General features: G+C 38.0%; 1 protein-coding gene across 2 annotated transcripts in view; it reads left to right on the top strand.

The window, feature by feature from the left end:
* srl (sarcalumenin) overlaps positions 1 to 14,867 on the top strand; it is a 54,450-nt gene that overhangs the window by 21,082 nt on the left and 18,501 nt on the right. Inside the window, exons 2-4 of one of the 2 annotated variants that reach the window (XM_039773962.1) lie at positions 2,379 to 2,477; positions 6,366 to 6,461; positions 14,537 to 14,572. In XM_039773962.1, the coding sequence (XP_039629896.1) occupies positions 2,379 to 2,477; positions 6,366 to 6,461; positions 14,537 to 14,572 (231 nt within the window). The remainder of the gene's footprint in view (positions 1 to 2,378; positions 2,478 to 6,365; positions 6,462 to 14,536; positions 14,573 to 14,867) is intronic. The other variant, XM_039773963.1, reaches the window with a different exon arrangement.

The raw sequence follows: 14,867 nt of genomic DNA, 5'->3' as shown, positions 1-14,867 counted from the left end.
AGATTACATGGAGGAAAACCCATGTAGACGTGCGGAGAACATGAAAATTCCAGGAAAATCAAACCTGGGTGTGTGATTCTAACCCAGGACCCTGGATCTATGAGGAGGCAGCCCAACGCATTGTGCCGCTCAAAGTAAATTCAGATTCACTAATGAACCTGAAGAATCTGCAAATGAGCTGCTGTTTAGAAAAGAGGTGCCTTGCCAAGTCTCCCCTTGCACTTGACTGCTCTCTAGATTTTATCTCTGAGCACACCGAATGTGTGTTTAAAGATGTTTGTTGTCCCATTGGAAATGTAGACGATATCTGGCTGAATTTGGACAAAGCTAGCATTTTTATGTTAGTGGCTGCTAAATCAAGATCTTGTCTCACATAGTCTTTGTAGTAGTCTTCTTGTTCTTTAAAATTGCTTGAAACTAACAAAATGTGTGATAGCGAATTCATAAATCTGTAACTCTGTTTAAGAATTCATCCATAGTTTTCTGCGCTTGGATAAAAGAAATCAAAGGCTAACACATGACAGATTCTTACTGAATGGCAGACTTAGACTGCCAGGAGAGATGGGTCATACCAGCAAAAATTCTGTCTACTGAACAGGCTCTTCCATCAGTATGTACATATTAAAATTATGTTAGGACAAACAAACTGTAATTGCCTTTACTTCACTATTAGCACGTAGACTTATTTTGCTCAACTGGAAGAATCCTAACTCGCCTCTTTTAAGTCCGTGGGTAACTGATGTTATATACTATTTGAAATTGGAGAAAATCAAATTCTCACTTTGAAGATCTGTGCAAAACATTTTTAAAACCTGGCAGGATCTATTCAACAACATTTTAGAATAAGCAAATGGATTCTCTTCCCTTTTTTATTTTATGTATTTATTTATTTACTTATTTATTTATTTACTTATTTACTTGCTTATTTTTCCTTCTATTAAAGTTTTACTCTGTTGGCCTAGTTCTCTTTCTCATGGGTGGGAGTGGATTTGATTTGAACTTAGGTTTGTAAAGTTTGACTTGCTTGTATGGAATGTTGTTTGCTTTTAATAAATTCAATAAAATGTTTTAAAAAATAAATAAGTAAATAAAGTTATGTAATTTTTCACACTTTTAAGATAATTTCTAAGATTGCAATGTAGGGTCCAGAGGAACAGACTACACCCTGAACTGATGTGAAGTGGTACGTCAGCAACATTATTCAAGAGAAGAAAATCTCTGATTGAATTATGCAGCATTGTTCACGCCAGATCGAGTGAAGCCTTAAAATAGCACAAGATTTAACTTTTGTATGCCCTTTGTGCCATTGTGGAGCTATATTTGTCAGCTCAAATCGCTCTTTCCTGCCACTTGCTGCTGTCCATCGCTGTGCTGGGCTGACACACTACCATGGCAGGCCAGCCACTAAGGGGAACAGTGGCCATGTTTGGCACATAAAGCTACCAGACTTGTGTAGCCTACATACTTTCATCCAAAGCTTTCTGTATGAAGTGTGTCAAGAAGGTCAGGATAATGTGCCTTGAACCCTGGTTCAGTAGTATCTCCCCAGTCTCGCCTATATTATTTTTTGGTAAGTGTCATCTTTCTCATAGTTCCCTGATAGCTTATTTTAAAGTAGCAGGCACTCATTAAGATTTCTTTGCTTCCTTGACCCATCTCCAGCCCAGCTTGGCCCCATAATGCAAAAAATGGGAAAGTGTGTCTAGGGGGCCCAACTAAAAAGACTGTTATTTTCAACTGTATTGTCCCCTGGTGTTGTACTCCAAATGAAGCTACTAAGCTGGAATGAACTGTGGCTCTTTTTTGTCATCTCCTATGATACTATAACTAACGTATACAGTACAATTGACAGATTCCGCAGACTCAGCGTAATGACTCAGAGGTTGAAACTGAACCGGCAGTAGTTTTTTTATAGCACTGGTGAGGACCTTCACAGTGCAGTAAACCTGTCTCCATATTTCTGCTTTAGGAGCCCTAGCAGGTTAAGAGATGTCATCCAGGTCACTAATTAGAAACCAGAAAGTTGGCCATTCAGCCAAACTACTGCCTCTCCAGTACCAGTTCTATTTATTTTTACTCCTCTTGGAAACTGCATAGTAAGACTCTGTCCAGGCAAATGCGAGCACAAGTAATAATGGGGATTACTAGATTGTTTGTTTTATTCTAAGAATTTGTAAATCAAGTTGGGGGAGTGGCAGAAAAGTTGTAAGTGATAATAATATCAATGTGGAGACCTTTATCAGCAACACATCACACATGCATTGGAGCACATTTGTGTCCTATAGGCTGCTCCTTGTTGCTACTTCAGCCTGTGATTGTATTGTGATGTGCTATCTTTTCAATGACTTCATTTCCATTTGTGTTTTTTACATTTTTAGAAGAAGAAGAAGATTTCATAGCAACTGTTCTTAGAGATAGAGCCCATATAGACCAAACACTAAGACTGCAGGAGGATGCCCCCACGGATGACTACTCGGGTAAGTAAGCTGCCTTCAGTTCATTCTCCAGTAAACCAAAGATATCATTGGTGGTTAAATACTTCTTTGTGCTAGACACGATTCACTTAACCCTCCAGCCTGGAGTGGAAGATGAGTTATGAGTGTTACTAGAGACCAATGTTTAACGGGCTGGTGACAGAACTACACAATAAAAGCAAATTTAATTTTTTTTCCTTGTAATATGTATTGTTCATTGCAATTCAGCATATAAGTTTAATAGAGTTGCTTAATTTTGTATATCTTATGTTAAAATAAATGGCCAGTGTTCCATGAAGGGGCCTTTGGTTGTCCTTTGGACCCATAAAATGTAGTCAGAACTGAACCTAAATGGGTACTGAACCCCCTGTTTTCTCTGTGGATTGGCATGTCCATTTTTGTCCACTATATTGCCACGTTATAGCCCTCACTTTCTCGCCTACATCTTTCTTTCTCTTGACCCTGTACTGTTTCCCTCCTCCTAGTTAAGCATTTGCCACCAGTTCTCCTTCCAACTCGATACTCAATTATACTCCGAGGTGGTCTTAAAAATCCTTACATGGGGTTGTCCTGTTTTTTTGGGAACAGAACACTCGGGCTACAACTTCCTCTAGTTTCCTACCATCCTTACACCGTCAGTTGCCTATAAAGGATCAAGCTCCAAGGCATTTTCCCAGCTACCTGCTCCATTAGGGGGACAGTACTTTCCTTTATGTTCTCTTTTGGGACTTTGTGCCTTTTTGCCATTTCTGGTATTTCCTTTCTTATCTCTTTGGATAGAAGGTTTTGCATTTCTGCCCACAGCTGGATTGCATGCTGTCTAGAGTTCTAGGTAAACATTGCATGCTACATGTTTTTATTGCTGTGGGACTAAATTCTGCCTTGTTCCTCACTGGTGGTGCCTTTGCTCTTGTCAACTTCCTGCCAACCGGTCACCCTTGCCATCCAAAGGGAAGGTTCTTATTTGGAAAGTAAGTGTATGGAAAAAATATTAGCTTATTTTCGAATTTGGCAAATTTCAAGTATAGATTTCTTGTATTATTCATTTGGACAGTCACAATTGCTTTTTCAAGACCAAATACTACTTTTGATTTCAAATCTGCTACATATAAGAGTTGTGAGCCTCAGATGCTGGTGATAACATTCTTGGTGTATAGTGCATAGCTTTCTGATGCAGTCACTACTATGGCATTATTTACATGATATCATGTATACAGAGAACAGTAATAATATATTGTGTAGTTCTTTATAACTCATGAAAATCTATTCTGGCATTGTTGGTCAAAGTTTTAAAAATTAATAAAGGGAATTGAGTTCTGTGGTGCTCGTGTATTTTTCTTCTGCATAACATGAAGATATACTTTACATTGAGGAAAATTTCTGACTTCTGGTCTGAGCAAAGCTGAGTGTGGCATCTATAGGCAAGAAGTGTTTGTGGTTTGGTTTTCGTTCATGGTTTGCATGCTGTTTTCTAAGATATTTGTGAGACCGCTCCAGTTCAGTTGATGTCATTAAGTGTGGCTTGGACATCTTCTTTAGTTCTGAGATGCATTTGTTTGCTCATCTCTGTACAGCTTCTAGAGCTACTATGTCTTTTTTAAAGCATGGTGCCCATAACTACACATAAAACTATAGACTTGGTCTAACTAGTAGCGTTTCAGTTGGAGAATATCATCCCTTGCTTTACAGTTAACAGTTTTTACAATACTGTATAATCTAATGTGTTATTTGTGTTTTAACTGTTTCCACATATTGCCTAGACAATGAGATTGTTGTGTTAACTTAAACCCCAAATCCTTTTCAGATTTTGTTTCCTGTTGGTTAATATTTACCTTGCTGTGTTTATAATATTTCTTTTTATATATACATTTTTCATGGAGTGGTCAAAGTTGGCTTCTATTAAGTTTTAAGTATAAACTAGCCTTAAAGTGAGACATAGAAAGCAAAGGCAGTGCCCTGTACACTCCACCAATTCTTCATCCTTGCAATAGTATATGAACTATTGTTAGAACAAAATCTACATTTTCTAAGGTTAACTGTTCTTACATTTTAATGAACAACAGTTTCACAAACATTTCTTCCTAGTTTAAGAGCCTGGGTGCCATTCTAGACAGTACCTTCTCTTTTTCATCCCATCTAAATAATGTTACTTAGACTACCTATCTTCCATCTCCAAACATTTCTAGACTTTGTCCTGTTCATACACAACACAGTACTGAAGTATCGGTTAATGCCCGAATTAGTTCACCTATAGATTACTGAAATGCTATTCTGTTTGGCATCCCTAAAAAACGTATCCATCGCTTACAACTTATACAAAATTCTGCTGCTAGGATAATTACCTGTTCTAAATCCACTGAACATATTACACCTATTCTCTCCAACTTCACTGGCTCCCTGTTTACGACCGAATACAATACAAAATACCGCTCTTAACATTGAAAGCTTTCCACACTCTCGCTCCTCTCTACCTCACTGATCTCCTACAGACCTACACTCCCTCTCACTCCCTCAGATCTTCATCTGAGGCTTTACTTTCTGTACCACACATCAAACTCTGTTCTATGGGAGCTCGAGCATTCTGTCATTGTGCCCCTCAACTTCCCTCTCATATCCGTCAGCTAGACTCAATAACACATTTTAAAACTGCCCTCAAAACTTATCTTTTCAAACTGGCATACCAATTATGAGTTTACCACTGTTACAATCAGTTATCTTTGATGTTTGTTACTACTTCTGTGCCCTTATTGCTATTTGATTTTATTGTCCTATTTGTTTCTGTTGTTCAATTCATTGTAAGGTGACCTTCAGTACTATGAATAATAATAATAATACATTTTATTTATATTGCACTTCATATTTTAGAAATCTCAAAGTGCTACAGAGTAAAAACAAAAATAATAAAACAAGAAAATCTATGTATACTTTAACAAAATATCTTTCTAAAAAGATGAGTTTGTAGATTCCGTTTAAAAACATCAGTCGACTGTGGGGCTCTCGGGTAATCAGGGAGGGCATTCCACAGTCTCGGTGCCACAGATGAAAAAGCCCTATCAGCCACCCATACTGCGAAGCTTGGTTCTAGGGACTTGGAGAGTGTTAGTGTGTACAGAGCGGAGAGTGCGTGAGGAGGTATGAGGGGTAAGGAGTTCCTGTAAGTAAAGGGGGGCATGTCCATAGATGCACTGATGGGTGAGGAGAACGACCTTGAAGTCAATTCTGAGTGAAACAGGGAGCCAGTGAAGGGTTTTCAGGATTGGGGTGATAGGTGCCTATTAAATAAAATGTATATTATTATTATTATTATTATTATTAAATGCCAGTGCACTCTAAACCATACACATTCTGCCTGATACATTTTCCCTTTAGACCAACCTTTCTTGCCCATCAAAAACAAGTACATTGAAGGAAAAAATGGCTTATCTGTTTTAATAATGACTACAAGACATGAGTTTGAACAGTCCGGTTTTAAGGCTATAAGGTAATTTGTCAAGAAATAATACTCTAAAATAAATACATTTTCAGTTACAGTCCATATGCTTGCAAGCTTCTGCAGGTATGCACATTTTGCTGCATATAGTAGAACTTCAAGATGGACGGCTGTAGGTATTGTGCCATGCTACCCGAAGTTTTGGAAATGTCAATTTATGGTTCAAATTTATTCCTGTTCTGTAGAATTGTATACAGTTGGTTTTTTTTTTATAACCTGGGGGGACTGAAAAGTGTGATCCCTCTGTAGTTGGAACACAAGTTTAACAGTGGATTTCAAAAATGTGCAAAAAATAACCCACGCTCTGGGGCAGCAACCTTTGCACAGCTATATTTTACTTGGCTTGACAAAGAGTCTGACTAGAATACTCTGCTGAAATTTCCTACCTCCTTGTCTTTCAGCTGTTCTCCAGCGCCTGCGTAAGATCTACCACTCGTCTATTAAACCACTGGAACAAGCCTACAGGTATAATGAACTGAGGCAGCATGAGATCTCAGGTAAGGTGATGACCAACCCCTAACGACCCCTTAGCCAGACCTATTTTCATCTAAGCATGCTCAGAAACCTCTCTTAATCAGCTTTCTTGGTTCATTCCCTTCTGTTATTAATAATCATTCATAACAGAAGACAACACTTCCACTTTTGAACATTGTTACTTTAAAAAATAGACACTATGAACATTAGGGATGAAGAGAGAAATGTATTTAGTACTTATGCTTGACGCTGCTTATGTCAAGTGGGTAACCTAGGCCAGCGGTTCCCAAACTGTGGTACGCGTACCACTGGTGGTATGCGGAGCCTTTTCAGGTGGTACGCATCGCAGTCCCTGAAATTTAATTTATCTGTGCAAAACCCTTTATGACAAGCCTGTTGTGAGCAAAAAACAATGAAACTGTTTAAATACAATACGCAACGCAACTCACTTAACCTCAGGTGGCACTTGACGCCCAACAGTTTTGGAGCCCCTGACCTAGGCTAACAGTCGTCCAGCCTAGTAGTATGAGTAAACATTAGTAGGAGTAGAAGGAGGAGCAGGAGTATTGTCACATGTATATTCAGGATAGAAAGATTGATTGATTGATTGACTATTTAATTGTAATTTATTTGTCCCCATGAGGTAATTTTTGTTTTTTTACATAAGCACAGGAAGTATTATAACAAGCAACAATACCCCCGCCTTAAAAAACATAAAAGAAATCCAGAAAGAATGATAAGAGGGCAGCATCACTGAGGCACTATAATGGTGTATAGCCGTATGTTTAAAGGAGCCCCAGTAGTGTTTCTTTACACACGTCTGTTGAAGTTGAGTTGCGCACAATTCTGTCTACACCAAGAAATAAGTTCTCCACCTGAGTATTATGCTCTGCGTTATACCCCTAATTGATACATCTCATATATGCCTAATCATCTGAGACAATGTTGTAAACAATTAATATAAGCCAGAATTTAATTTAATGTGTGTTACCAACAGCAAATATTCAAATGTAAGTTACATCTTTTGAAGTGTGTTATGGCAGCACTTCTCCTAGAACCCAGCTGAACCGCATCAGTACTTTAAACTGTGTGTGAAAGTCCGTGTACCTCTTCTGGCTTCACTGGGAACTTTGGCACATTTTGACAGGAATGTGAGTTTGAATCCATTCAAAGTGATCCCAGTATATTTGTCTTATTTTGTGAAATGCAACCTGTCTGAAGTACAGGCATTGCTAAACATTAATTTTAATTATGACTAATGTAATTCTTTCCCTCTTTTAAATTCCTCACCGGGAATGGATGTAAAGCAACATTTTGGTGTAAAATGTGTTCTGAGGGATGTGGGTGTCCAATGTGCTGCCCATTTTACAATAATCCTTTTTGGGATGGTGTGGCAGTGTTGTCTCACAGATCCTGCACTTTTGGGTTGATTCCCAAGCCCAGTAGCTCAAGTAGAGTTAGCATGTTCTCCTCCCACTTCCACAAAGATGTACACATTAGGATGAAAGGCAATTTCCAAGTTTCCTGATGTGAATGTAGATCCTGCTAAGAACTGGCACTCTGTGCAGAGCTGGTTCCAGCCTTGACCTGATGTTGCTAGGATCCTACACTGTGAATTATATTAATCATAATAGTTTAGGTTGGTTCGAAACCAATAAGCCTTATGTATGCCAAGGGTGCTTAGGAGAACCTTGTGATCTCATGGTTGTTTTGGAAAATGCCGATCTCCAGAAGTACCATACACTACCATAGTGTATTTTTTACATAAGGAAAATTAAAATTGTACTAAAATGCACAACTGAGAATATTCCACTACAATGTGTAAGACCAGGGCCCCAAACTTAATATATTATTTAGTAACTTAATAGAATTTACTTTATAGAATCCTTGCATAATATGAAGCAAGTGGGTTGTTATCCACCAGCTTCAGTTTAGGTTCATGGAAAGCTAGACTATCTCTCAGCAACTATAAGAACTTCACAGAAACCCAACCAGCAGGGAATGCCAGTCATTTAACATGCATATAGTAAAATGAAAATTTTTAAAAAGAAAATGTCCAAATATTAGAATGCTTAATACAAATAAAGTTTAGTTAATTTATGCTGCTTTGCAGTACGGTGTGAAGCAGATTACATGACCTGGTGGAAAGTTATGGAACTGGGTGAATAAATGAATGAGATGTAAAACAAAAAACAAATGTATATGCAGCCAGCACCTGGACCTTTCAGCCCTAGTCATCTGCTGTAGATTGTGTAATATCTTCATTTCAGTTTATTTGTTGTTTTGTTTTGTTTTTCTTTGGTTTTACTAATTGATGATTCACAATAGTTCTTGATGTACATGTACCTAAATCACCATGTTAATGTGTGAAAATAAAAATGTTTGTATTGTTTGAATGATAAAAAATAATGTGAATTCCAACATAGTTATTACTATATTAGAATAGCAACAAAGTAAACCGTGGTATTGTTAATTTGAAATTACGTGTGGAGCCTCACACTAGTCTTTGATTCCTTGTATTTAAGAAAAGTTTAAGAACGCAGGATATTCAGCAAGGTGTTTTGTAGATCTGAAAAGCTTAAGTGAAAAATATGATGTAGCCATTGATGAAAATTGCTACAGTCAGTCTTTATTTACAAGTGTTGATCGACAAGTCAGAATGCAAAGCCTGCTACAGATAACCAAATAGAGAATGCACACAACTGCTCATTTGGAATTAACGTGTGATTATTTCATTTTGTAAATAAGCAAAACAGTGGTTTACCTTTGGTAAAACCCCTACTGAAATATTCCAAATTAAAAAGACATGTTTACTCCATCATCCACCTCATCATTATTTGCAAATAGTTCTCTTCAATGTCTTTGTTCCATCACTGCAGTGAAGTGAATATGAATGGGTCATAAATCAAGAGCTCCAGATCCTGTGAGCTGAATGTTCACAGTTTGAGTTCAGAGCCAAGTCTTTGAACTGCCAAGCACAAGGTTGCCAAGTTATTCCTCTCCACATCCCCTGCTAGTGCTAACATTGTAGAAGTATGCAATTGTAGTTGCATCTGATAGCATGGTTGAAATAAATCAATGCACAATGTGAAAAGAGCAGACTCGACCCACTCATACAGGTTTGGGGCAGCCACCCGTGTATTGTCCCTGGCTGCAATGGGTTTGAAAAGTTGACAGAAGTGTCTTTGATGGAGTCCAAAAGTGAACTGATTAAGGTTTGAAAAGATGGCAGTTTTAAATGGAAAGACTGGAAGTGACGTAGGGGAACCGGAAGTGACCACCTTCTGACGTCATCCTAGGAACTGGAAGTGATGTCGTCCTAGGCCCCGGAAGTGCTGCTATCCTATGCATCGAAAACCGGAAGTGGCATTATCCTAGGTGTGGGGAAAACCAGAAGTGATGTCTTCAATGATAAGTCAGATGGGTTTTCCTGCGGCTGGTCTGTAGAGATAACAGGAGAAGGTTTAGTGCACCCCATCACCCCCTGGCCTGACATGGAATTACCTTTGCTCGGTCCATACCAAGCTTAGTCGCACGTGTGTGACAACAATTATCAGGCAGTGAAGTTCCTTCAGTGTTTAGGTCTTAAATGATGGAACACAAGGATGCCAGTTACTGTTCTTGTTACTGACCAACTCTCTTTAAAGGAATACATTCACCTGTCCAACACTAATTATAGTAATATGAAATCAGTGTTAGTATTCACGTATATTAACTTGCTTAGAGATCTTTATATAGACAATGTCTTTGCATCCTATGAACAATTACATTCCAAATTTAACATTCCAGCTACACATTTCTTTCACAATCTTCAAATCAGGAACTTTGTTAAACAGAACCTTCCAGATTTTCCTCATCTTGCACCCTCATCCATGCTGGAAAAAATATTGCTCAATCTCAAGGAATTAGACTCCATCTCTACAATATATAAAATCATTTTACAATAGCTTCCCTTCAAAGATCCAAGAGGACACTGGGAAAAAGATCTCTCAATTAATATATCAGAAAAGGAGTGGAAAGTAGCAATGCAGAGAACTCACTCGAGCCCCATATGCGCAAAGCATACAATTATACAACTCAAAATTATATATCGAGCACATCTGTCTCGACTAAAACTCTCCAAAATGTTTCCAGGCGAGATCCAACCTGCGAACGTTGCAACCAAGTTCCAGCCTCACTGGGTCACATGTTCTGGGCCTGCACCAAATTAACATCATTCTGGACCAAAATTTTTAATTACCTTTCCGACAGCCTTGGACTCACAATCCCTCCTAACCCATTAACAGCTGTGTTTGGGGGTCTTCCAGAGGGGCTTAAAGTGGAGAAAGACAAACAAACTGTGATTGCATTCACTACACTTTTGGCACGCAGACTTATTCTGATAAACTGGAAGAACCCAAACTCTCCTCTTTTAAGTCAGTGGGAAACCGATGTGTTATATTTGAAATTGGAAAAAATCAAATACTCAGTTAGAGACTTTTTTCAAAACATGGCAGGATCTAATCAGTAATATTTTAAAATAAGTTCATAAAGCACAGAGAATTTATTAATTTAGGTATGTTTACAAGCCTTAAATTTCATGCTGTTTGGCTTGCTCTCTCTCTCAGGGGTGGGGATCGATCTGGTCTTAACTCAATTTTTCTTTTTGTAAAAACTTGATTGCTTTGTATGGATTGTAATAAAATTAATAAAAAAAAAAGTATTCATGTACAATGTGGATGTCATTAGTATCCCATGATATTCACTTTTCCAATCACTAAAACAAGAACTCTGAGGACTTGTGAAAAAAATTAATATTGAAATAAATTATTCTGTCCAAATAAAAAAATCAGTACATGAAAAGATATGTCATGTCATGGCATTTTCTGACACACTTAATTTGGACCAGAGTTGCGGGGATGCTTTAGTGAAAACATATAAATAAAGTTAGTCTAGATTGGCCATATGTTAAGTAATTGTGTTGGTGTTATTAAAAATTTTTGTTCTGTTTTTCACGTTATGTTGCACTGTTTGTTTTCCCCATAACTGAAAATTGCTCCTGGAGCGCTCTACAATGGCTGCGCCTGTGCTCTGACCTCCAAAGGTCATGCAAAAAGACAATTTCCCCTCAGGGATTAACAAGGTATATCTAATCAAATCAAAAACTAAAAATACTGATGATGGGGAGAGCAGTTGCAATAATAATGTCCTTAGTTATCACCAGGCTGTTTAAAGACATGGGGGCCACAATGACATGTTTGTCTAAACTTTACCTTCAAAATAAAGAAACTCCTTTTTCGCAAATAAAGACAAAAATCATTATTTGGTTGAGAATGTCAGGTTTAAGCACTATCTGGACAATGATTCTTATCTTTTGTTTTTAACAAATGTTTGCAAGATCATTTGACCCACCCAGGTCTTCAACATCTGCTACATCAATAACATGGAAAATACGTTTATGTGAAAAATATAATTATAAGTAATTCATAATTAAACAGATAATAATTATATAATTATTTTATCTTTTATTGCACACTAATAATCCCAAGTCTATTAAACACAGCCTATCGCTATACCCCAACTGTATCATACCATAAAAATAATTTGTGCTTCGTCGTTCAAGTGTGCTGACATCCTACATTTTGAATTACTTGACCGCAAGTTTTGTTTTATCTGCTGAAAACAGCTTTCACTAACAGTATGTCTGTCCTGATTGTAGCCGGAATGACTTTATGATTTTGTGCTCTGGTGTTTGATCAATCTCAAAAGAAAATTCTAGTCATATTGTGCCTTTCACAGTACAACATGTGTTAGCAAGTAACCTTCAGAACGGAGATCTCAAATCCGCATTTTAGTCACATTTAGGAGGCAGAATGACCAGCATTAAGAATAAATATTTGAATAAATCAACTCAATTAAGACTTCTGTTTACTAAATGTGAAACATTTCAAGTGAGCCCTTATCTACTGCAGGCTTTTTGTTCTTTCTTTGTGAACATCCCTTGTAATGTAGCACTTTTTGTTGTGGACACCATGTCGGTATGTATCAGTCCTTTACAGCTTTATAATGTCCCTCTTCCGTAAAACAGTAAAAACCTTAAACTTTATCATTGATTGGAATGCAACAGTCATGACTTTCTTATTTGTTTCAGCCAACACATCAGATAAATATTTCTTTTACACACAGAAGTAAAATAAAAAGGAGCAGTGGGAACACAAAAAGAAATGCAGAAAATGAATGCTGCTACTCCACTGGGCCTGCTTAAGCATGAGAGCTCCAGCCTGCTTGTGGACACCACCTGATAACCTTTGCCCGTTGTCCTTAAAAGTTTTCTGGCTGCAGATTGTTTGTTCTCAGTCTGCACCTGACCTTTGAACATATCCCTTTCAGTATATACCATCTTGGGTGACATGCTGTTTTGACCTTCAGTGTCGAAGGCATGCAATAAAACTTAACACTGCCTGTCCACCAGCATCTCTTCCTGCAATTCACTGTGCCTTTTTCTAGTGCGCCTCTAAGATAAACAAGGGGAGAGGACACGGTGGTCCTAGGAAATTGGGTTTCTTGATATACCTTGTCCACACTTATTTTTGTAGGAGTTCTCCTTTCACTAGGGTACAAACCTAAAAATGAAGACTCTAGAGGGATTTCATCCCCTAGAAGTAAGTGGTTTTGGAGTTGACTTCCTGCTATTCACAAACGGCACATCCAACGTTATGGTTTTATGAAAACCCGTCACTGCCTGATGGCAGCTGATTGCAAGGTTTGGGCCCCCAATTCATGTTCTGGTTGGAGGAGTGCCTGCATTCCTTGAGTGATTTTGTACAAAAAAAGCTATTTATTTTCACATGTTTTGTGGTCTGGTGTGTCACATAAGGAGCAGTTACAGTAGTTCCATGAAATGCCTGAGTTCACTCTTGGGAAAAGCAGTGTAATGAGGTAGCTGAAAATGATAAAAGTGATTCTGTCAGAGTATGCAGATGACTGAATGGTGGAAAGTTATGGAGGGATGCAATTTAAAAGTGAAAAGGATGAACTGGCAGCAGTTGTGGTGCTCCAGTGTATCTGGGGTGGTGGACTTTCATGTGCCAGGCTGTGGTAACATTTTTTTATAACTTAAATATAATTTTGTTTTAGTACCATAAACTGACCAATGTTTAACTAGGAGCTTCATCCTTTGTGTTATAAATCACTGGAAACAAAAACTTCTCTGAGTTTCTTTTGGCAGAGACGAAGAAATACTTTTCTCACAGACTGAAACATAGAAACACAGCGAAAGCAAAAAGCAAAACTGTAGAATGTATGTCTAATATATAAAAAGGAAACGGAAGGAATAGTATATGGTATATTAAACAGTAATATTTCATGACCAGGTTATATACAGACCACAATAACATGTCGAGTATTGGTAGAACTTCATTGCTCCATACAGGTGGTGATACTCACATGCCTGTAGTTGAATGCGATGCTACTTGGTGGTATCCGTTGATCATTTCCTTGGCGGCTGCATTTCCTCAGAGAATCTGAAGTGCTTTCTCTGCACAGCACACTATACACTTTTTCCCTCTGTTGAATGGGTATATCTGAAATGCCAATATACATACTTTGTAATTACGTTTTTAATGGACTTAAAATTAGAATGGTTATAGTCATTAAAGAGTTATAAAGAGCCTTATGTATATACGGTCAATCACCATTGATTATTGTATAGTGCATTTTAATCACCTGACTAATCTAGCTCGTATAATGCTGCCTGCCGGTAAGCACATGACTGCTGCATTCCTTTTTCCTTATTTGATTGCATGCTGTTTAGTGGCATTGGTGTCTTCACAAAATGGTGACCTCAAAAATGATTTGTCTAGTGGAGCTCCTGCATGTTTACCATTCAAACCCAACCATACTGGACACAGGTCTTTATGACATGTCATCCTGTACAGCACCTTTCCAAGCTTTGAAAAGGTGCAGCCCAGACAGTGTGTAGTGTTCCATTGCTTATTCTCATTGTTCAGTTCTCACCCAATTACATTTCCCATGTCTCTCTCTCTCTCTCTTTCCTTCTTTCTCTCCCCTTGACATCTTTGTCCTTGTATTACTTTCCCATCCTCTGCCCATTTAACAGCATATCCCGGACGAACCCTGGGTGCTTCAGCAACAGGTGGGTACATCAGAGTCGTCCAATGTGCATGACATTTGGAATTCTTTGCACTTTTTGCTGTCTTCATTTCCTTGTTTGAGCTAAGGCCTGTGCATTCCATTTGAGTGTTGACATTAGGATCGGATGGGTATCCGTTTTTTTTAAAGCAGTTTAAAGTGCTTCAGTAACAACAGCGAGGGTAGGCTGTATGTAGCAGAAAGTTCCTCCTCACTGTTTTTCAGAAACAAATTTAGCCTTTTAATTTCACCAGGAGTAGCATGTACCTAAAAAAAAAAAAAAAAAGCTTGACAAGTAG

The sequence above is a fragment of the Polypterus senegalus genome, chromosome 13 (assembly GCF_016835505.1).
Source record: "Polypterus senegalus isolate Bchr_013 chromosome 13, ASM1683550v1, whole genome shotgun sequence".
Classification (NCBI taxonomy): Eukaryota; Metazoa; Chordata; class Cladistia; order Polypteriformes; family Polypteridae; genus Polypterus; species Polypterus senegalus.
The sequence above is the reverse complement of the archived record's forward strand: the minus strand, read 5'-3'. Positions and strand labels throughout refer to the sequence as shown.